The sequence below is a fragment of the Python bivittatus genome, unplaced genomic scaffold, assembly GCF_059951505.1.
Source record: "Python bivittatus isolate LINGU-HERP-01145 unplaced genomic scaffold, Pbiv_v1 ctg000690_np1212, whole genome shotgun sequence".
Lineage (NCBI taxonomy): Eukaryota > Metazoa > Chordata > Lepidosauria > Squamata > Pythonidae > Python > Python bivittatus.
In genome coordinates this window covers 19,951,266-19,978,584 of record NW_028277096.1, presented here as the reverse complement: position 1 = coordinate 19,978,584, position 27,319 = coordinate 19,951,266, and the positions used below count along the sequence as shown (strand labels likewise).

General features: G+C 39.0%; 1 protein-coding gene across 7 annotated transcripts in view; it reads right to left on the bottom strand.

The window, feature by feature from the left end:
- The window catches only part of BCAS3 (BCAS3 microtubule associated cell migration factor), a 514,094-nt gene that overhangs the window by 468,344 nt on the left and 18,431 nt on the right, over positions 1 to 27,319 (bottom strand). For all 7 annotated transcript variants that reach the window (XM_088152585.1, XM_088152584.1, XM_088152590.1 and 4 more), the window contains exons 6-7: positions 19,920 to 20,001; positions 9,937 to 10,009 (exon numbers count right to left, since the gene is read on the bottom strand). In XM_088152585.1, the coding sequence (XP_088008711.1) occupies positions 9,937 to 10,009; positions 19,920 to 20,001 (155 nt within the window). The remainder of the gene's footprint in view (positions 1 to 9,936; positions 10,010 to 19,919; positions 20,002 to 27,319) is intronic.

The window sequence follows — 27,319 nt, the reverse complement described above, 5'->3', positions numbered from 1 at the left end:
TGACCACTTCCAAGTGGTTTCACAACCAGATGGTTTCTGAAAAAATAGTATTAACCAGAGATTTTGGAGAGCTGAAAACTGGAACCACCCATTAAGAATGGCTGTTGCGGGCTATCTTGCAATGTAATTGCAGTTGATTCCTATTGCATTTTTTAAAAATAAAAATGCTAAATCGATGAAACAAGGTAACTACATTCTGATTTAAATACCAGGAGATAGACAGACAGGCAGACATATCAATATGTGTGTACAGAGAGAGAAGATGACCAATATACATCAGCACTTCCATAACTGTCCTTCAGTTGAATCAAGCTATTCAAGTTAATCTCTTCCTTGACCTGAATTAATAATTTGACCCCAGAAAATATCCATGTTCAATTTCACAAAATCTCATCCTGTAAGCTTCAGAATATCCAATCACACCAATGTCAGTTCACTTGATAACTAGTAAAATAAAACTGTGCATACACACAGGTATGTATGGCTGAAAGAGAGAAAAGACACAGACAGCTACCAGCACCATCCTGTACATCTTTGCATTCAACTACCAGCATCCCCAGCCAGGGTGAGGAAAGATGTCCCTGAAATCCAGACTGGGCTAGTTTGACCAGTAGCCTGACTTAGCGTACAATAGCTACATTATGCTCTACCCACTCTTCCAACACCGTGTTACATTCTTTATATGACCCAGAACTGAGCTCTATGGAAAGAATGGATGGAGAACAAAAATGAACTTAGTCCCTACTGAATTCATTCTTATCTTCTATTGTAAAAAGAAATGTTTGCTACTTGCTCCTACAAGCTAAGAAAAAAAAAATATTACTCAGGAGAGCATATTTAAGCATTCCAGTTTCATATTATTCTAATTGTGATTTTTATATGTATGTATTACATGTTATTCCCCAACTTTGCATCAGTTTACTTATAAACTTTGCTGCTTTGGCTCCTAATTTTGTAAAATCTGATTAATACTATAGGGCAAGGGCGGGCAAAAGTATTAAAAGTCCTCTCACAGATTTGCAAAAGATAAAAGAAGACTTCTGACTCCATATTATATTAATGAAGGTAGCAAAACAAAGACACTCCTCTCTTCCCAAGTATGCTGCTAAAAAAATAAAAGAAGTGGGTGATCACATGATCACAAGTAGATTTTTGTGTGGAATGCTGAGAACTCTGGCTTTGGCACTCAAAAAACAACAACAACAAAAAATCCTAGGCTCACAGCATAATTCCTCATACTGAAAAGTTACACAGCACTTGCATTCTCAACAGCACTTATTTCTTGGCACATACAAGGCTTCCACTGGCAAAAGGAGAGGATAGTTACTCAGATTCAGGGACTAACCTATAATGTGCTGTGTTTCAGTCTGGCATAGCGTGTCATGTGAACTCAGCCATTATACGCTCTAAAACACACTTTAGGGCAGAGATCGGCAGAACACAGCTAGCATGCAGCCCTTCATCACCAGATTAGGTAGGACTAAAAACTTCAGTATTTTTTACATTTGGGGAAATCAAGAGGAATTCAAAAGGCAAAACAGGTATAATCATGCCCTGGTCACATACCAGATGGACCATTGTAATGTGCTCTACATGGGGCTGCCCTTGAAGAGTATCCAGAAGCTTCAGCTGGTGCAGAATGCAGCAGCGCGGGCACTTATGGGTGCCTCTAGAATGGCACGTTACACCTCTGCTCCGCAAGCTGCATTGGTTGCCAGCTTACTTCTGGGTCCAATTCAAGGTGCTGTTTTTGATCTTTAAAGCCCTTCATGGCACGGGCCAGGTTATTTGAGGGACCGCCTCCACCCGATTACATCTGTTCATCCCATCAGATGCAGCAAAGAGGTATGCCATGGGTCCCGTCTGCTAAAGAACTACATCTGGTGAGATCCCGGAGACAGGCCTTTTCTGCCATGGTATCTGCCTTATGGTACATCATCCCCCCACCCCCACCCCGTGGTCAGGCTGGCTCCATCCCTGTTAACTTTTCGCAAATCCCTCAAGACTTGGCTATGTCATCAGGCTTGGGGGCCCCAAGGAAATGGTGAGTTGTTGAGGTGGCTCCACTGTTAATATCTGTCACTCTCTCCTTGCCTTTTTTTAACTGTAATATAATTTTTTAAATTGTTGCTTTTTATATATTTTTTTTATAGTGTGCTGCCCAGAATCGCATTTTGTGAGATGGGTGGCTATATAAATATGATGGAAGAATGAATGAATGAATGAATGAATAAAAATTTTGCCCGCAAACAGGGAAGAAAATTGGCCCTGCCAACTCAATGATGTTAGTCATAGCCTCTCAGAAGAGCAGAAAGCAGAAGTCTGGCTCCCCAGGCCAAAAAAGGCTCATTTGTGTTCAATGAACGGTATCTCCCATTTACATTTGCAAGGCAATAATCAGTGCTGATTCCAGGTTTGAAGAGGACCTTCACCCAAATGTCTTCGAACAAAACTCCTTGTATAGCACTGTGCTATTGAAGAGGAGTGGCAGAACTGGGAGGAACAACATTACAGGTGTCTCACAATGTCCTGCTGGTAGCGGGAGGTAGCCTTAACATTTTTGTGGATGGCTGCTATGGGTAGGTCAAGGGTGCAAAAGGGTGCAAAATGGAGTGGCATTTTCTTGGGGGGGTTCCCCCCTGGGTTTGGGGAGAAACTTTGGAGTCCCCCCCTTAAAAAACAAACAAACAAAAAAGACACACACCAGAGAGAATAAAACCTATTTCAGGTGTACACTAGCATTCTGTGTGCTTTCCACTTCAAAACAGGAGGGAAGTGGTGCTGCTGGATTGGGGTAAATATAGTTGGAGGGGATTCCAAGGGCTTGTGACAAAGAAACCTGGGGGTAATGTGTGGCCCTGGGGTTACAAAATCTTAGACAACAATGATGCAACATCAAAGCGACTGCAGAAATGTGAGAAAGATTTTCCTTATCTACCCATCCAATCAATGCTAGAAGAGGGGAATTTAAAGTGGGGGTTGAGGGAAGGCATCACAAGAGGGCCTTCCAGAGATCCTAAGACCCCAGCGGTCCCAAGGATTACACTGTCCTTGAGCGTGATATTTCAAAAACCTCTCTGTGCCTTCACAAAAACAAGCAGCCTAACATTCTGTAAGCCAACAAACATTTCTTGTAAGCCTCCCAGTCTTACCAGTTTATTATAAAATTCCAAAATTCATCTCAATGTGAATAGGTAATCCTGTCATTAGCATTATTTTTCTTCTTCCTCACAACTTGCTCTTGCATAATGGACCACATCACCCAACAGTGCTGGGGAACCTATTGTTCACTTTTACCAAGTAACCTAAACAGTTTTCCATGGATTCTTCATCTCCTATCTTTTTCATTAATTCTCTTTTCAAGTTGTTTGGGGAAATACAAAGCTTTCCTCTCTTGTTCTATTTCCTTGCCTACAAGCCATTTCTAATGCTGCTCAAAAATAGAATTTCTGCAAATGTTTCTTCACTTTTTTGGTGTTGGGAGAATGGGGGGGGGGGTTACTTACAATTTCAAGTATTTTAATCTAAGGCCCAAGTTGACTGAAGCAGTTAACAAAACTAGCATCAAACACTAAGCCAGAACAGACAATCTGCTTCCCATTTGTACTTCAAGGCTGCATCCTTTTTGATGGTTGGAACAGGAGAGGGAAGCCATCGTCATCAGCATGTTAACACAGTGATGCTGAGCAAAGTTAATTATTCTAATTCAGGACTTATTCTATACAGAAAATGTGCCCAGACCAGTCTTGTCTGAAGCTTCAATTAGAGACTTTGCAGTTGACAGAATCATGTGGAAAGAAGAGTGCCTACTTGACCAGGGGCGCAAAAAGTACAGCCCAGGGGCTTCATGGAATCCACAACCATCTCTTTTGTGATCCCAGAGCACTTCCTTTAGTAGATGAGACCAAAATTAGGGATTATTTTACTTTTATATATTTTCATAGTCACAACTGTGATCTTGGGCAGCAAATATAGGATTAAAAACCAACAAAGACAGACAAATAAATCACAGTAGTGACACCTGAGGTCTTCAAGGACTTTCAAAGTGCCAGAAGGATTGGGGCCAAATGAATCTTGGAGAATATGATATTGTAAAGGGCAGGCACTACAATAAGGAACGCTCGCTTCCTGGATCCTGTCTGATGGCACTGCTTAATAGACAGGATCCCAAGCATGCCCATCTTGCCAGATCTAATGAACTGAACAGAAACAATTGGAGAAATGCAGTCCCATAAATAACCTGGCCCCATGCAATTATTTTGCAACTGTTTAGGCTTTGATGGAGGTTAAAGGAAAAAATTGGTGTCTTAAGCATTCTTCCAGATGCTTAACTGATTTCATAATTTAAAATTCCTGAATATCCCCTCCACAAAGTGTCCCTGGCCCCACTGACTTTTGAAATGCAGCCCTCAACATGTTGTACAACTACTGCTGTGCCCACAGCCATGTGCATCTTTAGAGGAGCTCCATTCTGACAAGTCAGACAACACAAAGTCTTCAACAGAAACCCAAATTAGGAGGCCACAAAATCCAAGTTCCACAGCAGAAGGAAGACTCCTACCACTATCTCCTCAAGGCTGTCTATAGCTCGTTTCACAACTTGGAGTCTGTCTCCTTCAGATCTTTTGGGGTAATTCTGTAGCTTTACCTCAACCATGGCTAACTTAGGAAAGGATGGAGTCCAACAATTATGAAACTCTCAAAGATAAATCATTAGCTGCTGCTCCTCCCCAGGATTGTGTCTTTTATCTAATACAATATTCAGATATCAACAAAGCTGCAGCTTCTTCAGTTTTGCCATGTCACCATTCAAGGAGAGCCCTTTAATGGTTATTGGTACTGCAGTTTAACATGCTCCTCTTAAATATTTATAGCTATGCAGTTATCCCAACTGTCCAGCTCTTCCCTGCAAGGTGGATTGGAAATAGATAAAAAAAGGTACTCAAGGACACTAGACCTTGTATTTAGTACATTTGCTGTAGAAAAGCTAATGAAACCATTATGACAGAATTCCAGCAACTGCTGTGTATCAAATGTAAGACTTATTTATAGCTAACTCAAGGCTCAAATTATTGCACTTATTTCTCTGCTTATGTGATGTAATGGGCTTGAAATCTATCTGGGTGGAAGAAAATGCTTCATCTGTCTTGTTTTGATACTGGACTGATCTGGTATCAGATGCTTGTGACTATCTAAGAAATGGTTCTCACCAATTACCATCAGGACTTCTGGCCTGCTATGATCCTCCTACATAATTCACTCTGCCAGGCATGGACTTCTGGTTAGTCCCTTTGTGTAAATGGAAGGATCCCAGTTTTAAGATCTGACACCATTCATTTGGAATTAGCTATTCCCCTTACACTTGGCAGAGGCTGATGGGCTCTATTAGAGGAATTTCAAAATCTTTACTTTTTATTCCCTCCCTTAAAATATTCTCCATAACTTTTTGGTAATTTCATAACAGCTTGCTGATTGGTTAGGTTGCTGTTTTTATGTTGTTTTACATATATTTAAAATTGCACGCATATCATTTGTATCCTGATTACTGTACAGCAAGTAGCTTATAAATAAAAATATGTATAGAGAATTGACAGTTATTTAGGCCACTGTGTCCAACCCCTTGCTCAGTGCAGGAATCCATAATAAAGCATCCCTGCCTAGCTTATGCTTGAACAAATCCTCTCCAGGTCATTGGTTGATGTTGGACTACTTTTACTGGTAGTCTTCTAACATTCAGTTGGAATTTGCCTCCTTGTAACCTAAGTCTATCATTCCATGTCCTGCATTCTGGAATGATACGAAACAGAACTTGATCTCCTTCTGTGTGATATTCCTTCAAGTAAAGGGCTCTCATGTTCCCTTTGACTCTCCTCTTCTCCTGGACAAACATTCTCAGTTCCTTCCACCTCTCTTCAGAGGATTTAATTTCTAGTCTTATCACCCTTGTTGCCCTTTTAAAAAAAAAATCGGTCCCAGTTTCTCTGAATCCCTCCTCAAGAGTTATGCCCAGACTGGATAAAGTACTTGAGGTGGGATCTGACAAATACAGAATAAAGCGGAACTATTACTTTCCATGATTAGGAAATTATGCTTGGATTGATGCAACCTATAACTGCATTTGCTTTTTTTTTTTTTTTTTTTGCAGCCATCTCACAATGCTGACTCATACTTAGCTTATAATCAGCTACTATTCCAAGATCAGTTTTACAAGTCCTATCGCCAAACCTGCCCTATATCTGCACATTTTACTTTTGTTTCCTGAGCAAAGAACTCCATAGTGCTTTTTTAACCCATTTCACAGGCATATCAAGATAATTTTTAATTCTATTTCTTAAAATACTGTCTTAGCAGTTGGTAGACATCTGGGTTCCACAGCTAAAAGAGGTTATACCTGGCTAGTATTGTGATGAGAAATCACCAGGGAATACCAGAGCAGTAGGAATACTAGAGCAAGGAATATCAGAGTGGCAAATGAAAAACAAGCACACCCCCCACTAAAAGATAATAGTGAATCACTACAATTTTGTAGTTGGCACAGGAGCTTGAATGCTGGCGACACAGGAGTTATGTTCTGAAGGGAACAGAACCATACATAGATCCACTCGCTCAGCATTCATAACTGCATACACAAAGCACATTCTGAATAGAGGGAACTGCCTTCAAAGACAAACAGTGAATTCTTCTAGCCCAGTACAGTCAACTCTGATTGCCAGCAACTCTTTAGGTTCTCCATCATATAATCATTCCCATCCCTTGATTGTTTAACTGGAGGGCTGCCAAGGGCTGTACTTCAGACCTTCCACACACCAAGCAGGGGAACATTGAGCTCCTGCCATTCCCTTGAAGTTATCTGAAGCAGAACTGCTCTTTCTGGCAGGGAATTAAAACGTCTTTTCTCGAGTCCCTTCTGGGCCACCTGTGTGGTTGATGAGCTGCATTCTACTTGGTTCACAACATATTGTGTAGGCCCTTGACCAAGACCACACCATCCTTAAACAGGAGATTGCTGTTTGAGATCTATGAAAAGTGCGTCGTGACTGGAAAGCTTCAAAAGCTATTCCTGGAACTGTGAAAGGTAGTAATACATTTCTAATAATCTGTTTGTAAACAAGACAGTCTTGTGAAGCACATAGGAATGTGCATGGAGTTCTCATTCTTCAATCAGACATATTTTTCCCAGACTGAAGAACAGTTTCCACAGTCACATACTGTATGTCATAACTTCCACTGCTTCCACCCCCATAAATGCAGTATGCACACACAAAAAGACAGCTGAGCCTATAACCCTGAAATTTTTATTGTGAGTCACCTTCAATGCAGTCAAGCATTTGGCTTCACACCACAGTTCCAGCTTGGAAGCTGGCTTAATAAATATGAGGAGGATTGGAAATCTATTTTTAAAAAGAGTCATCATGGAATGTTGGCTGAGAAACTTGTTAAGTGTTAGGACTGTTTCATATATATTATTATACATTTATTTGGCACTTAAAATACACTTAGCATTTTAAGTCCACATTTAGTGCTGAATTAAACTGGGGAAACCCAGGCCCAAGTCCTCCCTATGCCAAAAAGATTTGCTGGTTGAATTTGGGCCAGTCACAGGACTGTTGTTGTGCAGTAAAGTTGGAGACGGGAGTGCTGTGTTTGCCACTTTAGGTTCCTGGAAGAAAGGTGGGATAGATTATCAAATAAATCAATATCAAGGAGATGCAACCTTTTTCCTTTAATTTGGCCTTTGAATAGCATGCTGAAGGTCATACTCCTCAAAAGGGGAAAGTCTAGAATGTAACTGTAACTTGATTAACATTAATTAAATGCAGGTTAAAATTAATTAACTGCAGAGAACATGATTTCCCTGTCAAATACAATTCAATGACAAGTTTAGGGAAGCCTATACTGGCCACATAAGGCTCTAAGGCATCAGATTGGTACATCCCTAAACTCCATGAAAATCAGATAAGAGAGAAGCAGGGATCTCTCTCTCTCTCTCTGCATGGGCTCACAAACGCCAATTGCCAAGAATGGCACTATCTGCTGATCTGTTAACTTTTCTGCCATCTAATAATGAATGGCCTGGTTCAAGCTCTTGGTTCCCCACTGGAGAACCCCCTCCCCGATCCAGTGCTGCAGTCCAGTCCCTTCTCTAAAGTAGGTCTGACACTATAGTTCACTTAGAGCCAGTGCTGAAAATGCACAAGGCAAGAAGCTCTTAACTTGCAGATTGTTGATGAGACCTCTTGCAACTGCTCTATCTACAGCTATTTAGGAAGAACAGCCTTGCTAAGCAGTTTTGTTTGTTTCATGCTTGTGAAATGTCACGCATATTTATTCTGTCTGATTTTTATTTTTCTCAGACTTAAAGGCCACTTCAGTCATGAACTGACTCTAGGGGGTTTGTGTTCCCAATTACAGTAAAAAATATTGACTTGGTGATTGCAGACCATTGGTGTAAAACTACTGCCCTTTTTTTTTTTTTTTTTTTTTAAGATTTATGCCCTGCCTTTTCTCCAAGAGCTAAAGGTGGCTTACATGGAGAACTCCTTCATTTTTATCCCCAATTAACAGCCCTGTGAGCTATGTTGGGCAGAGAGACAGTAACTGGCCCAAAGGTTCCCCAGTGAGCTTTCATGGCTGAGGTTGGATTTAAACCTGGTTCTCTCCAGTCCCAGTCCATTACTTAGACCATACACTACAGTGTCAATGGCTATTCCTCTTCCTTTCTCATCTCCTTTTTCTTTGTGTGAATTTCTGGATTTCAACCTGAGGACAGGAGAAACTGCCTAGTTCATCACTTTTTCCTGGAAGAAGTAGTGTTATGAAAACAAAGCATGGAAAACTAAGACTGACTGCAGAACTTTCCTTGGTGCAGAATTTTTCTTTTCTTCTAATTAAGAATAGATTGATACAATTACCTTTTATACATTCCCCCCACACCCATGAGAAAAATTCCATTTCTTAGCTCTTCTTAGGCTACCTTAGCGATGGACCAGATGAGAGTCAACAGATGAGAATGAACAACAGACTGCAAAGCAGCACTTGTAGTCCAAGGGGGACATGAAGTTTTTCTGACCAAAAATGCTGCGTGTAGGATTATAAACATCCTGACAAGCATATAATCACCAATGTAAACAGCACTGTAAGTTGTAAACATATCCTAAAGGATAATGTTGCAATACAACTTTCAGAATCCACAAGTAGCATAGCTAATGAACTGAATAACTTCTTCGCTGATCAAAAATGAGGCCTAAGCATTCTGCATGACTCTTTGCTTCCATTCTGTGAAAGCAGATGTTCAGTTGTGTGAATAAGACTGAATCATATACATTTGTTTACTCTGCTTCTATAAAAGATACAAAATTTGGGTTTTCTTGGCACTGAATTTGGATTATCGTGACAGCGGATTTTTAACAGGGATTCATATGCTCTTGGGCTGCAGCTTTTAATGGCATCCATCATGTTTGTTCCTGAACAGTGGTAACTCAGACTCCAACCAGTATTTTAAAGCATTACACAGGAGTAGGCTCAGGGAGACTAAGATAAAACCCAAGTCTACTTTCTTGCAGAAATGAAGGCAATTATTTTCTATCTTTACCAACATCTACAACTACAGAAACCAGGAAAGTTATAGGAGGAAAGGGGTGGCAAAGAACATAATTAATTATGAGGGCAAGAATTGTGACATTTGTTCAGTAAAATATATTGTAAAGGGGAGCAGACGTATTTTGGAGACACATCCTCTTCTGGAGTCATCTCTGCCCAAAATTCATCTCAGACAGAGGTTAATACTCTACATCAGATAGAAGCAAACTCTGGCCCACACAGGATTTGCCACAATGAGCTAATTAAGTCTTTATGGTTCAACAGGGCTCCTTGTTGTATTTATTATGACAAACCAACAAGGCTACATAGCTACCCCTCTGGATGCAATCATCTTACCCAGAAGATCCGATGCTTTTGCACACAGCAAGGAGAGGTCTCTTCTCAGCAAAGTTATCACTCTTCTCACGATCTGAATAGAGCAGAACATAGACACACACAAAAGCATTTGTTACATATTTGCTGCCCTGAATTATTAACCATACAGAGATCAAATGGCTTATAAAGCTGTTATTAAACCTAAATACAGTGCACAGTTTTAAACAACTACTCTGGGCAGTTACTGCTTTTGCTCTACAAAACTATGAATGGCTTGCATTTACATATGCAGACCATATCTGTAAGTACAGTTGCCTCAATTTAAGTGAAGTGCTACCTATACTCAAAACTGAGCTATGACATCACATGAGCTATCACCTTAAAATCTTAAGTAGCCTTGAATTAGACTGCCCTGAGGACCACTTTCGCTCGTATGAACTTGTCCAAACTGAGATCAGGCTCCAAGGCCCTGCTGTCTGTGTATCTCTCTCTCTCTCCCCCTAATTACTTAAGGTCCAATTGGTAACTGAGAGGATTATGGCCACATTCCTGCTGAGCCCAACAGGCTCTTTCTCAATTTCACACTCTCCTTGTTCTTAGATTGCGTCTGAAGCCATTTCTGCTCTGGGAGGCGTTTCATAATGATGAAAAGTTGACTATGTTTAATAGTGCAATATAACTTTCTGTATATTCTGTATTTTCCCGTATTTTATTTGAGTTATTTTTATCATGCCCAGAGATATTTTCACAAAGTGACATACAAAGAATTAAGGGGTTTGACACAAGGACTTATAACCAACTTCTCAGGAAGCTGGATTTGAACAAACCAATCTTTTAGGCTTATGGCTTTCCTGAAGTTGTAAAGCAGGAGGGTGTTTTGTTTTTCAGTGTATTCTATGTTGAGAAGTTCATTGGAGATGCACATTCATCTCTAATAACATGTAGGGCAACGCTTACTGAATAGGTCATATCACTTTGAACTGTATGGGGTAGCATGCTCCAGCACATTACAATCTTCATTTTAAAAAAAGCCTATTCCAGCCCATTTTTTTTCTTGACTCGACAGAAAATCTTCTTTGTGAACCAGTCACAAGCCTTAAACAAATGTTACTGCAAACTTGTCAAACACAGAGATGTATCCACGAACATTGTTGGTGATACTTATGGAAGATCCACAAATGAAATAGTTAAAGCAGCTGAACTATGCTCAACTATGTTTAAGTATTTTCTGTTATTTATTTTTTAGATTTTTTTTTAGTATAACAGTAAAACCATATTTTAAAAGAGTTAAGAATCTTCCTAACAGTTGGCTTCTTTCTCATTAGAATTCAGGCCATTTGATCAACAGAAAATATTGCTGAAAAGCCATTCACAAAGCTTAATTCACAGTTTAACCATGGTATTCTAAAATGAATTAATCTGAAATAATCTGAACAGAAAAACCATTAACACAGAAAGACAGATTTTTCACTCAACAGTATTCCTGAAGATTAAAGAGCCTGAGTAGTATCTGTGCACTTAAAAGGTTTACCAATCATCTACAGAATTCCTCCTCCGCAATTATGTCTCAGTTTATTCAACATTTAATGACTCACAGAGACAGTTTTACCATCAACAATCCCTTCTATGAGCACATTTGCATTATATGAACCCTTTGTTGATAAACATTTGAAGCCCTTTTAAGAAACTCAGGCAAACAAAACTGTCACTCCCAACAGACCAACTCAAGTTTGCCTAAAACACAAGAGTTGCACTGAGGATTCTGTATCCCAGGAAAATACTTTTTTTAGAAAAAGATCCTGAAGAAATTTGGTATTTGCTAACACAGCCTTTTAATTCAACTCTAACAGTGCCTAGTGGTTCTGCAAAGACAGAAATGGATCTACTGAAAAACAAGAGTTACCTAAATGCAAAAGTGCCATCTTTTAATTTAATTTAAAAAGGACAATCAAATGCGAGCTATATAAACAATATTTCTAGGGATGCACATTCCATGCTAAATCATGGTTTATAATTAAAAATGCCCTTGATTCATGGAACACACTACTGTAAGCCAAATCCAAACAAGTTCTGTAATGGCTTCATACAATGTGTGAGTTCAGTCACTCTCACATGTAACTGGAAAATAAAGGAAAGGATAAAGCATACATAATATATTTGCCTGCATCAACTCCTGGCTCTTAGGTATTCCACAGGAAAACAAGGCAGGCTGAAACTCCCAAACAGGAGCAGTCATTTTTAAGATAGAGTATGAGGATACAAAGCAACACATATGCATACACACATTTATATATACATACATACATACATACACAACCAAATACATATACATTTTTTCTCTTTTTTATCCAGGGGTTGTGTCTGAAACTGAAAAGTCAGTATTCTAGGCCCATTCATTCTGATGGGGAAGGGTCAGCACAACAGTACGCTGTATCAACCTTGCCATTTTCCCAGTCACCTTTCAGATTCAGTTTAAACTGCTGGAAATTACTGACAAAATCATGACATCACTTCAACATAGCAAAGAACCTGCCCCCAGAACAACATGTCACAGAAGATTTTCAGATTGGGAAGGTTCTTTAAGTCTACCATTCCTGCCCCAACTGTGGATTGTAAGGTTCTGCACAGAAGCCCCTCAGAAACAAATACTGAAAAAAGAATAGAGAAGTAATGTAAACATTAAAACATTTCCTTAAACACATACTTTTCTTTTCCATAGATCTGAAAGTAAAGCTTGTCCATTTTTCTGGGAAGACTGAAATCAAGTTGCTGCTTGCTGAAGGTGGGACAGCTTATTTAATAAATAATACAATTTTAAAGTTGGCCATCAGAGGTAGCACACACATTATACTTTCTTGGATCACTGTGTAAAAGACACAAATGGTAGCTAATCACCACTCTGCCAGTAATACTTTCTATTTTTACATGCAATGAAGCTTAAAAAATATTACTAAATCTCAATGATTTAGGAATGGGCGACTGTGGAGGAAGGTGAACAACTTCATAACCCAGCCTACTTTCAAAATCCCTATGAAGCCAATACTGTCATACAAGTAATCCACTGGGGTGGGGCAGAAATGGGAGAGAGAACAGATACAATGCACCATGATCCTGAATGCCAGCATCTGACAGCAGGAATGACACAAAGATTGGGAAGACCCTCCGTGGAGATATACACGCCATCAGATCCTTGAAACAGTCTCCTTCCATAGAAGCAGAGGATTTGACTTTAAAAATCTCTTTTTAAAAACTTGCAGCCAATACCAAGAGCTTTCTAGGCTGGATTTTGTTGCATTTCTAGCTGCCCTGGGAAACAGCTCCCACTAGGAATCAGGTCTGGAGCAACGCATATTCTATGAACTCTTCGCTCATGTTTGCCAAGTTCCTGACCCTTAAACTTTACAGGTTGATTTCCCTATTGCTTACCAAGTTGTGGACCTTGACATCACCTTACATAACAGACAGCTTTCTTGATTGCCGACTTATTCCTATTGACCCTGTGCTTCACCTTGATCATTCCATTGCACTGACCTTCAACTTCAGGGACCACAGATATAATTCATTCAGTTCGGTTCTGATTCTATTCACTGCCAGCTTCAACCCACCTATTACTTGCATAGGATACCCAAAAGACCTTCTCCAAAGAAATGCAGACATCAAAGCTTCTCCCTTCATACTGTAAAGGGAGTAATTCACAACACTCAACCCTTGGCATACATGGTTTAAGGGGTTTCACTTCTTAAAAGAGCCAAAACCTTGGAGCTGATTTTTATAGTGCAGTTGAAAAGCACAATACACTTTAGACTGGAAAGCCCAAGTTTCAGCTGACATTCAGGGTCAATATTCATTACTTAATGAACTGAGCTGAGCCCTGGGATTTCCTGCTGGTCTCTCATCCAAGTACTAACCACACTTGGCCCTGCATAGCTACTGAGCCCAGACAAGATCAGCCAGCTCCTATCACATTCACATCTAGAAATGAAGCAGAACAAAATGAAACAATCAATTTCAAGAGATGTTCATAAACAGATTTTTTATGGACTACTCTGAAGTAATTCAGAGCATCAGGTTAACTGTATGAAGTACAGAATGGCATCTCCCGCATCTGCAGAGTCTTTAACAAAGGAGGCATCTGCCTCACCCACAAGCTGACAAGGGTGGGAGAGGGAAGGGATTTATCCTTCCAAATTATAGTGAATTACAGGGTTTTTAAAAATATATGACATTGTGTGTTTTTTATGTGCAACTCACTGCCGCGACACACCTGCTCCGTACAGAATATTTAACAAAATGCCAAACAGCATTTTATAGGGAATATTTTCTTAAGCCCACAGCTTGCCAAATCCATCAAATCAAAAAGGTATAGAAATCCTGTTGCAAAAGGCTTTTTTTCTTTAACTCCTTTTTATTCCAAATCCTTTTAATTCTGTCATAACACTCTTGCATTTAACCCGCAAACCCTCCTCCCCAAAGCTGAAAATCCTGATAAACCACACAATTAAAGTAATGAAAACTGTCTCTCCTGCCAACAAGGTGCCACACCTCCTCCACAGTCTTGTTTAATGGAATCATACGGAAGGAAGGAAGGAAGGAAGGAAGGAAGGAAGGAAGGAAGGAAGGAAGGAAGGAAGGAAGGAAGGAAGGAAGGAAGGAAGGAAGGAAGGATTCAGCCTATCCAAAATGAACACAAAAGCACTAATTTTTCAGCAGCCACACACCGAGGTGTCTCAGCATCAAAGCTTGCTCCTCTAAGAGAGAAAATATAATACATCTAAAACACAATGGACAATGATCACATCTTCCAGCACTAAATTATACTTCATGTGACGCATTGCTTGCCTTTGTGCTAAATCTACTGCCAAACAAAACTACATGGCTTCATTCCAAATCTACTGTAGGAACAGCCCCCCTTTCACTGTTATACGGGGCTATTATATCCTCTTTAAGCAGAGAATCACTTCTGCTTGAGCCCATAAATTCTTAACATTAACGAAAAGTTTCCATATTCAGTCCTAAAAGTCAGTAAGGAGAAAAGCAAAACATTCTAATGGGTACAGCTGATTATATATTTAGCAATAAATAAAAGTTAAACCCTAAAAAGGACCAATGCAGTCAAGAAAGGGTTTTAAACGTGGATTTCATTAGAACTTTCACCCATTTTAATATATAGCTCTAAAATGGTTTCAAATCATGAAAATTAGGTCCTATAATTTCTTTTGAAGGCCTGCATAGGACAGCTTTCATTTTAACCCATCTAACCAGAAATATATCACTTAAATAGTAGCATTTAATAAGCCAAGATCCGCCTAGCTCCATCTTAGGCTGTTAAAAGCTGCTGCCACGGGGTCACCTACTAAGTTAAGTTTGTGTAATACATCTGCTGAAGAATTACTTTTGTATTAAGAGGATGGAAAACCACATAGCCACCCAAGATGCTTGACCACATGCAGGCGTTTCTAACATCTGCCTTCCTTTACAGATCAACCTAAATAATTATTATTCCTTTATTTAACACAGAAAAATGCTAAGTCAGCCCTTGAGGCTGCCTTTTTTTAAAAAAAGGCAGTCACAGATGTGAGCAACACAAAATTCTGCATAACTTGGAATTAAATTCAGAATCACAAGAGATGTTTTGATTCAGGGCGTCTCAGCTACCCATGTTCAGATGAACTCAAAAAACATTGCTTGCAAGATAGGATATTTTGAAATTCAACTAAAGAGTCAGAATATCAGGGTAGCAAAAGCTGTGTTGAGCAGGATTTATATTTTAAAGTTATCCTCTAATTTAAATAATTTTAGCCTGGTAATAGAACAAGATTGATCATGTAACTGCTAGCCTCATTTACAGAAATCTGATAGAGAAATCCAGACAATGTCCTCATCCACACAAATATCTTACATTTTCACCCTACTTTTCTTGTTTTTCCCTGTTTAAGGAAGAAAAGGTAAAATACACAGCACCTTTTGACTATTAGTCCTTCTCATCTAATGAACTGGGTAAGTTTGCATAGGAAACCCAACATTTCCAAACAGAGCTGCTTTGTGCTTTAAAAGCGCAACAGTTAAAAAAAAAAAAAAAAACTGGTAACAAAAAGATATGATTCTCTACAAACATAGCTGACAAACTATTAAGCTATGATGTTAAAATGACCACTGAGCTAAACTTTTTCTTTTCACACCTGGGAATGAGTTGCTTATCTCAGGTTATAATCTCTTTAGGGAACATGCCAAGTCTGTCCACTGGCAGCCTGATGTTCAACCATCCTTTTTCTAATAGCTTCCCAGTAAAAGGGTGTTTCAGCACCACCGATGGCTATCAGCTTCTTCCTTACAAAACCCTTTTTATTCTGCTCCCAAACCGGGTTCATGCTATCCAAGACCTCATATTGCAAGCTTTACTTTCATCTGATTCCAGATCCTGGTCAATAAAGCTTCAGGTTACTTTTAATCAAAGATTTTACCTTCCATCAAGCAATGTAAAGAGAAACTAAAATATTTTATTAAAAAATAATAAGTTGTAAAGCAATTCCACTAAGTTCCATAGAATTCAATGGAATTTGTGTTATCAGATACGAGCCTAAGACAGACCTCCAAGATTAGGCCAGAGACCCATTTACTCAAGCATTCTTTTCCTTCTATGGCCAAAGAAATTATTTAAATATTTAACATAATCTATATGCTGAATGATTATTAAGAGAAGATGGATTGGAAGAAGATGAGCATAGTTTTTAAACTGGAAAAAGAAACATCAATAACCTATGCTATGATGACAACACTATTCTGAGAGCTGAAAATGCAAAGGTTCTAGTAATAAGGATCCAGCAAGCTGTAGTAATAACAGAAAGAGCACAGTGAAAAAATGGTAAAGTGAAATAAAAGGAAGACCAAATTAATGACAACAGATATACCAGTCAGCCTCTGAATTGACAATGAAGATGTTGTTAGCTTCTGCCTTTTAGGATCAACCATCAACAACAAAGGAACAAGCAGTCAAGAAATATATTGCACCCTCGCACCTGGTACAGCAGCTATGAAAGCCTTGGAAAAAATATTCAGATGCTGTGATGTGTCTATACTTACAAAGATCAGAATCATGCAGGGAATGGTTTTCCTTGTGACACTCTATGGAAGCTCAAGTTGGACTTTGAAGAAACAGGATAGGAAGAGTATTGATGCTTCCGAACTTTGGTGTTGGAGAAAACTCATGAGAATACCATGGACGGCCAAGAAAACGAACCAATGGATCATCAAACAAATCAACACAGAGTTCTCACTTGGACACATTATGTGAAGACCCAGCTCTCTGGAGAAGGTTCTAATACTAGGAAAAGCAGAAGGAAAGCAAAGAGGACAACCAGCAGCGATGTATTTTGCACTCAGTTAAGTGGCAATAGATGCATCATTGAAAGACCTGAAGGACCAGGTTAGGGACAGATTGGAGCCAATCTATCTATGTGGTTGCTAACAGTCAACATTGATTTGGTTGATGACTGATCAGTCAATTAATACAATTTAGAGCAATAAGGAAAAGCACTATAAAAACCTATGCATTAAAATATGAGTGAGGGAGAAAAAGAGGAGGGGAAAAAGAAAAACATTATATATAACATTCACAAAGGGAAGGCCTAGGTGAAGTGAGGCATCTCCAATAGGCTGCCAAACGAGGGGATTACAGCCACCCCACAAAACAAGGAGCAGAGTAGACTATTCAGAGTAGACTGCCCTTGATACTAAAGATCTCTGTACACAGTAATCATAAGTAGTACCACTGATAGTTTTTATCATCCCTGGATTTGTCTAATCCCCTTTTACAGCCATGCAAATTCATGGTCATCGCTACATTAGTAGCAAATTTGATAATTTATCTAACTTGTTTCTGAAGGAGGTGTACTTTTTACCTGTGCTAAATCTTTCACAGTCTGCTTTGCTGGACAACACTGTCCCTTGTTACAAGACAGGAATAATTTTTTTCTTCCTATTCATTTTTTTCCACATGAAGCTTTGATTTATATACCACTATCATGCCTTACCTTATGAGCGACTTTCCTTGGTTAAAAAGGAGAGAACCAAGATAATGGTCTAGTGGTGAAGTTACTAGACTAAGACTGAGGATACCTGGGTCCCAGTCCCACGTCAGCCACGGAAGCTCCCAGGGAGACTTTGGGCTAGTCCCTTTCTCTCAGCCCAAGAACCAAGGTGATATTGTGGTGAAGGTGTTCAGCTACATGTCCAAATCCCCGCATAACCACAAGTCCCTGCAGTTTTCTTGGCAAGGTTTTTCAGAAGTGGTTTGCCATTGCCTCCTTTCTAAGGCTGAGAGAAAGTGACTGGCCCAAGGTCACCCAGCTGGCTTTGTGCTAGGTGGGACTAGAACTCATGGTCTCCCAGTTTCTAGCCTGATGCCTTAAGCGCTACACCAAACTGGCTCTCAATATTGATATAGGCTATAAGAATAACAGAATCTTGAAAGCCTATGTTTTCCCTTCCCTCCCTTTTATACCCTAGTATGATGAGGGTACAGTCATTCTGGGCTTCTTTTTCACACTTTCTCTGTTTCCTAAGCTTAAAGCATGCTTTTCTTTTTGTAACTGTTTCTACATATTTCCTCCAAGATCATTTCCGTGGCTCTCTACACATGGTGAAGGTGCTGGACTAGGAACAGGGAGCTCCAAGTTCTTGGCCACAGAAGCTCACTGAGTAACTTTGGAACACCCTCTCTCTCAACCCAGTCTACATCACAGGGCTGTTGTTGTGGAAATAAATAAAGAGAAATGAGCACTATACAGGCTGCCTTGAGCTCCCATACAAATGGCAGGATATAAATCTAATAAATAAATAAAATTAAAAATCCCAAAACTTTGTAAACGTTTTGCCAAAAAGAGATGTTGTATATGCTTTCTTCAGCAATTGCCTAGTGTGACAACATGTACCTCCTACTTGGTGGGATGTAAACAACACTATGTTGGCTTGCAAGGTAGTTCCAGATTCTTAGTTTGCATAGAATAGCATGAACACGTGCAAGGTAAAACTAGGTTGTACTTGCCAAAACTGACCAGCAACACATCCTTACCATTAGCAATGAATTAATGTTGCAGGTGCCACAGGTACAACTGAAGCTGGTACCATATTCTGTACTTTCTCTAACTTACTAAAAAGGTTATGTGGAAGCCTTGATTGACCAAGGCTATGCTGAGTGGTGGACATCAGTTCCTAGAAGCCCATCTGGTGCTGTACGCTGCATAACACTGATCTCTCTCTCGATCTCTCTCTCTCTCTCTCACACACACACACACACACACACAGCACTACAAAATCCAGGACTAAACAGTTATTGTGTTCCCAGCACTATATTCTTCCAAATAATCCAGGGGATTTCTAAAAGACAAAACTGAGTTAGTCTGCGCATGGAGTCCATAACCCTCCATTCTTGGTCCCTGCTTTGGCATAACATGCTGGTATTTTTTAAGATAAAATTGGCAACTCTGGCCTAGATTCAGGCTGGCCACTCACAACCCACCCTGGCCTCAAAGTACTTTCCTGATGATCAAATTAAACCATATTGCAATGTCATATTTCATCACATGCCTCCTACGTTCAGACTGTAGTATTGCTTGCTTGCTTGGCTTGCTTGCTTGCATAATGTATTGCTTGTTGTGGTGGTGACCGATGATGAAAAGGAGTCAACTTCAATATCATGAAAGAGGGTACAGATGCAACCAACAGCAGCTACCACTTCTTTTTTTCCCCTTCCAACTTCTTTCAGATAAACATCTTGTTCACTGAAATTCTACAAGTGAACTAGGCAGAGAAAGGCATAAATAGTAATGGATTGCAGAACATAAAGTTATGAAAGGGCAGAGGACCTGGTTCCTCCATGCATTAAAAAGAAGAACCTTGCTCTCCAATGAATTTAGCAAGTGTATGAACAATCAAGTTCAACCTCCTCCTTCCTTGAGGCAGGGAAGCAGAAAGAAAGGAACTGATATGCAGGATTCTGTACTTACTGATCTGCGGTGATGGCAGGACTCGGGCTGCTCGGACAGGACCGTGTCGGACGGAGTAAAGTTCTTGAGCTTCACCACTAATCTGTTCAACAAAGAGATACATATCTTAGCTAAGATAGTGCCTTCACTCACATAAGTCAAAAGGCATCTGAATTATTTGCATGCTTTTAAAACCTCTTCTTCAGAATGAAAAGAAATTCTTGCATCCACAATAAGAAAATGAACAGATTTGTAACAAGAAAATAAAACGCTTCTAATACTTGTCTGATTCAAAGCTCTTTTAACTATTAGGAAGATGGAGGTCCAACATTTTTATCTCAGCATCCAGACATTATTTACAAGGATGACAATTGTCCCTTGGTAATAACCATACAGTACATAAGTCGAAACACCGTGTCAAACATCTTGGGAAAAAAGGGAGATATACGAAGTAATATAGTAAATTCTTTAAAGATGACCTACTTGTGTGCTTTCCAGAATCTGGTTGGTGACTATGGGGTACAGGATACTAGATAAAAAGGGGTTTTGGGTGATCCAGCACATCTTTTTTTTTATTTATGTGAGAGAATTCTGATCTTTAGCCTGTGTTCAATTGTGGAAACCTCAGTGAAATGAATCACTTCTGCTGCTTAGAAGGGGCTCCTAATAAACATTATGTGTGATCCATGTTCATAAAACTGGGGTAACTCAATCTTTCCAACACTGAACAGTGATTTTCTCTGCTACCTTTCCTCCTTGATAAACCCCTAGTTCTTCATAAAATGAATAACAAATTTTTGATACATATATCAAAAGTACATTCATGTCCTTAAACTGTCATCATCTTTGCAATACCCTATTAATAGCTGTATTGAAATCAAACAAAAAAATGGAACATGAATAAAGAGACCCATATGTACAAGTGTTCCCTCATCCCTTTTATACTTCCAGCATAATGAAATTCCTTTTATACATTCTCTGAGGAGTCCCAAAAGCATGAGCTTTGTTGAATTGCCTCATCTTAAAATCATACAAAATATACTCAGCATATTTTTTGCCATTGCTCCATTAATAAATATTCGAACAGGTTATTCCAGAGTTCTTGCAAATAATTAACCATCACATAGCCCTAACTTTTAATTAGTATTTTTTTAAAAAAAAAACTCTGGGTTCTAGTACCGATAAAAGCATATTCCAATATGGATAATAATTCCAGAGTTTTAGATACTCCTAATGCATCCAGGATAGATTCCCAATCAAGTGTTGTTTTAGTTTAATGTATTATCATTTTGCAATTTTTAGCAATCCAAATTCCTCCTCCAAATGGCTTGAAAACTTGTTTGGAAATAAACTGATCTACAGTAATTGTACATGACTTCCAAAAAAAAAAAAAAAGATGTACTCACCATTTTTATTATCCAAACTATTTGTAATTACTCATCTATTATTTTATGAAGTAATTGGACTGACTGTATATGACTTTATTGATTGTACTGAACCATACGTTGAAAGTTTTATTGTATTTGTAAGCCACTCAGACTTGCCAATTAAACCATCACAAAAGTACCATAAATAAATAAATGTTTATGCAGAATCATCCCAAAGTAGGAGTTTCTTGTATGAATAAGGATAGTGAGGATCAAAATTATACTTCTGGCACAACATCTTCCAAATGTGCCTTGCAGCCTTTAAAGCAGGAAATACAACAGAGCTGTAGCTAAAATACAGCCAAGCTCCTACCATTATTTGAATGAGTAACACCACTTTATAATGTCTTTTGACATTTTATCCATGAATCCATAAAGACGTGAAGTGCAAATATATTCCTAATGATAAAGCCAAACAAAGAAAGCTAAAAAAGAAAACTAAAGCTGCATCATATCTACAGTTGACTGGATAAAGAACATCTGTGAATTTGTCTTTCCAGTTAAAAATTCTTAATATCATATCAATCTGCTTGGAAAAAAGTTATTAACAAAGGAATACTTTGAATTTAATATTTTAGTATATGCTTGAAATAGTTATTTTTACTACATCTGGACTTTCCCCATAAACTCCATGGAATTTTTAAATGACCTGTTTACATCAATTTTCATCTTAGATTTTTTTAAAAAATGGTATATTTAGAGCCACAAAAGAGGAATGTTTCCTCGGGGTAACTGTTTCCAAATATTCAAACAACTAAACTCCCACTCATTAGAACTTTCTATAGAACCATGAGAGCTGTAGAAAAAATATAGGATTTATCCAGTTAATTAAATGACCTGCTAAATTATCAAACTACTGTACAATATGTATAAGTCTCGATAAAGAGAAAATATGCCATCAGCACAAAATATTAACATGCACAGTTCCAGCCACCATCTTACCTGCCCTGTTTTCTATTCCTTTGATAGGACAGGTGAATGTTTGCACCCAAGGGCATCTTGAGGGGTAGGAGATGTCAAAAAAAGTCAAAAAGGTGCAATACATGTAAAGATGGATTACTTTCTTTATTCTGCCCAAGGATGCCCCTGATTCCAACATCAGATTAAAAACATAAGGAAATCAGGGATATCCTTGAAAAGTTCCATGAGATTTCTTAATGGATAAGGAAATAATTTCATAATCTTCATAGAGGATTATTCTAGTTGCAAACATTAAGTAATCAAAACAAAATTTGCCAAAGCTGAGAAAAAATAATATTAGAAATCATTTTATGGGTTTCAAAGCAAAACATATGAAAAGCAAAGATTCTCTCCTAAGAGCAAGTCAACCATTTTCACCCTATTTTACCTGAGATCTAACTGTTTGGAATAACAATGGAATAAACCACTATGGATGCCTTAAAGATTAATCTGAATTCTTCAGAATTCCAAAATATTTACAGCTCTACATGCAACTGAATAGGACTTGGGATTCCAGTATAAATGTGTACAATGTCAAACAACATTCCACTAAAAATATTAGAATGTCCAAAAAGAAAAAGAAAAAATCCCAACGCCGAACATGTGAACAGAGAAAGCTAACAGGAGCTTGTCAGAGAAGGAAGGACCTCGTCACAGAAGGAAGAAACAGTGGAAGAGAGTGACCAGAAGCTATGTGCTCAAAGGGGTTGTGTGCTCAGTTATGAGAGGCATCACAGTCCTCCAGAATAGTTCCTGACTGCAAGAGGTGGGTCTGAAGAGCTTCTAATTGCCCGTTATGGGTGACTGAGAGATTATTTACTGTAGAAAGTGTATTAAGTCACCCACTTTCCAGGGAAAGATAACATTAGTTTGTCAGGGAGGAGTTCCTAAGCATTTTTTCATCTAAGTTAACTGTGTACTTAGCTCTCCTGAAAGCCTATAAAGGGGTCAAAGAAAAACAAAAACATTCTACTGTGGTGACAGGACTCTGCAGTTATAATCTGCCAGGTTTATGGAATGTTGCTTTAACAGAACCTATTAAACCACTCAATAAAGAATCAGGAAGAACATTGGCTCATAAATTTCATGCTCTTCATTGTCTATATACTAATGCTCAGGGTATAGAAAATAAATAAGATGAGCTTGTACTTTTCATACAGGAAGGCAAATATGATTTAACTGACATAATTGAGGTTTGGTTAGATGAATCTCATGACTAGAATATAGCAACTGAAAGCTGTAATTCGTTCCAAGAAACATAAGCAACAGAAAGGGACAAAGACTTGAACAGTATATTGACATCTACGTTTGCTCGGAAATCCAAATCAACCAACTTGATGATCCTGCAAAGAGCTTCTAGAATAAAATAAATGGAGGAACAAATAGCAGGAGGAACATTGTTGGTATGAACTGCTACGTGCCCAATTAAGAAGGTGTAGGTGTTGCCTTCCAAAAGCAAATTATAGCTCTTCTGAAGAAGCACAATGATGGGGGCCTTTAAGTAGCTAACATCTGTTGGAAGACCAAGCATAGTCCTTCCAGGAAATTCCTGATTTGTGTTGCTAACAACTTTCTCCCTTGGCACAAGCTGATCAACTACCCTTGACTGGATATTAACCAATACAGATGCTATGGATTGAAACTGTAACCTTCAACATGCATTTGATGTGCTCAAACAGGAAGAAGGAAAATGAAATTGATGCCATACTACCAAGCCTCCTTTTTAATAATTCCCAAAAGGAGCTAAATACTCTGTAAGAATCTGGGGTGAAGGGGGAGGAAGTAATGAGAACAGAGGTTTAAAATGTTAAAAAAAACAAACACCACCTGTGGAAAACCTGTTCAAGGCTCCTATTTTGGACAAATCCCAACTATGCAGCAATTCCTGTATGAAAATCCTCCAGCAGGCAGTTCTGAGTCTCCCTCCTGGCCCAAATTTTCTCCTTGCAAAAAGCCAAGGGCATTTCTGAGACAGGCTTCAAGGATGAAACAGGAGGCTTAAAAGCAGCCTCAGGTGTATCTTTCCACAAAAGGACAAACTGACAATCGCGACAGCAGGCAGGGGCTTGGCATCTTTTGCTAGATGGAAACAGCTACAGGTCCCTCCTCTTGAGAAGCCTAAGAGCCTTACATCTGCAGCACACAGAGCCAGTGAGCCCAGCCCACATGTGTCATATTCCCACCTCAACTGCAAGGAAAGAAAAAGTGTACAGAACTGAAGATGTGCCTTTTGTCTCCTTGACATCTGGAACCAGTATTTTTAGGAAGGAAAAGAAAAAGACTTCAAGGATAAATTTGAATCATTGTCTTAATTCCCGATGACAGGCTTTGTTGCTGGGAGCATACCAGTTTGAATCCATAACAAACAAAAATAAAAGGAATACTATTTCTCTTACTGTGCAAACAAATATTTTCCAACCATGGAAAATAGCTTTCATATGGGGAGGGGGGAAAAATGGAAAGGATTAACAAAAAAACCTTGTACCAAATCATAAGAGAAATAACAAAATCAAAACTGGGGCGTCATCAAGAGCAGTAAATTGCCAGTTGTTTAATATTTCTACCACAAAGGGGTGGAGTGCCAGTTGAGCTGATGCATCAGGCATCCCGTGTCGTCTTTTTAAAAGTGACAGGAATGTCAAGTTATTAATAAAAAGAGCAGGTCTGCTGGTAAGACTTCTGACATATCACCAACTTGCAGCTCCTCCACATGATGAAACTGCGTTATAATTAAACACAATGGGAAAATGTGTTTTTCTGGAGAGCCACATTCCCTGGAGGACACATGTCAAAGAACCAAAGTCAGCCCTGGGCAAGTAAAAAGCAAAGCAAGTCGTCTTTCTTTTGCTTTCCACTGCCCCTTCTTCTCCCTCCATGCACCCCATTTCCTCATCGCCTAGCAAGCTGACTAAGGAAACAAAAATTACTGCTACTAAAAGTTGGACTTGACTGTTTGCAGACAGGTTTTGAAATAAGCCCAAGGGCCCAACGTATCGCCCAATGTAAATAAGGTCAAGTGCTGAGAGTCGCTCAACATAATCTAACTAGGGATGGTTATACTGCAAAAGAGTCAGGAAAAATTGTTTAATTTTTTAAATCAGAGCTGAGATCCTTATTATTTCTGCAGACAAGTTTTCAAAGGTTCCTCTGATCAATGGTGGGAGTCTCTGTGGAGTCTTAGAATCTGGCATCCCTCATAATCTCAGCTAACAAATGGCTTTTGTTTGTCTTTCTATGTACAGTTGGTGAATATTTAAGCCAGCTCCAGATTTCAATATCTTTGATTTCCTGATGTAAAACAGTGGCAAGGCGTTTCTTTAAAAACTTTCTCCAAACCTGCCAAAAAGAAATCAGGCTCAGTTCTAATGGCCTGGTACAGGTGAACTCCCCCTACATGCTAGCTCAAATTCTACTCACATTTGCTGTTCAACAAGTTCTCTACTTCCCTGATTAGTGTCTCCCCTCTACAGATGTCCTACCTCATAGTCTTAGGGCAACCCACTCTTTTCATAGGAATTATATCAAAAATTATGTCAATAGCATACTTTATATCCAAGAACTACTGCCCAAAAAGTGTGCTTTAAATGATGCAAATTAATATATGGAAATCCTTCAAAGCAGAGGATCTGATTAAACATAACTACAACTAAAATTAATGCCAAGAGATGCTTCAAATCAGGGTAACATAAAGATTTAAGGGAGCTCTGATGTTAATAGGCACTAGTCCAGCATGCTAAGGCCCTCTCTCTGCTCTCCCTCCCTCTCTCTCTCTCACACACACTATAGTAAACATTTCTATATTAATGCTTGTTTTAAGCTACAGGATGGGTGCCAAAGGACCTTTAAGTAAAAACATGTTAACATGTTTCACCATACATTTCAAAATATATTTATCGATTATATGAAATGTTAACTGCTATAACCAACATCTGTTCATCAGGAGCTAAAAGATTTGCTATCTTATGAGGTATTTGTAGGGTTCCAGAGACAGAGAGCTCCTTTTAAGCCTAGCAATATCCATTTATGTGCAGTTTCCATTTGTTGTGCAACAAATAAGATCAAAGAATGATAAAACCTAGCATGTGCTCAACGGTGGACAAAGTAGGTGGTGCCAATTTTAAGTTTTGGAGCAGATTCAGCCTCTTCCTACAACCACCGAGGCTGTGCTTATATATACATAAGCCACTGAACTCTAGCTTAAAACTCATTGTCCAAAAGATTTACACAATTTTGCCTCTCTCCCTTTTGCCCCATACCAAAGCTTTGGGTCATATAACAGAACTGATGAGCATATGCTCAGAGCTAGCAGAGGCAAAACGAACTTATGGAATATACTGATACAGCATGTAGAAACAGTCACCAGAAGCTTTTAAAGGCGGATTGGGCACATTAGCAGAGAACAGCTGTATTGACACCCATTAACCATTATAGATTATGACAGCACGGGGGAGGCTGAGTTCTATGCTGGTAGTGATGGAGACTGTCACAATCCAGTTATGTCCATGACTGCTGAAGCTGAGCCCAGATCAACAAGATGTGTGGTTGTTCTTTAACATCTTCTGCCCTTCATCAGATTAAGATCCAAAGCAAGATTCTTATTATTTGGACTAGGCCTAACAAATATATTTTTCATTCTACTGCTACCAGTTGGGGCTGATATTCTATACCTTGCTTATAGAACTAATCACAACATTTCAGGTTGTGCTTGAAGAGAAGGTAAGGAATCTGTGGAATCTATGGCCCTGTACATGCTGTTGGATTACAATTCGCATGATCCGACTATTCACAATGTTGCCTAGCACTTACACGTGTTAGGATACAACATCTGGACAGCCACAGGTTCGGAAACCTGTACTGGAGTGTCTGAACACCACTTGCTAAACATCTGCTGCCTGAGTGCTTATACAGTAGTTCAAGAATCGCTCAAAGAACAAAAGGCAAATTAAAATGTCAGTACCTTAAATCTGTCATACACATTTCTGTTATAGCCTCACTTTAAACATGGTGCACAATTCTGGCTATATTTTGAAGTAT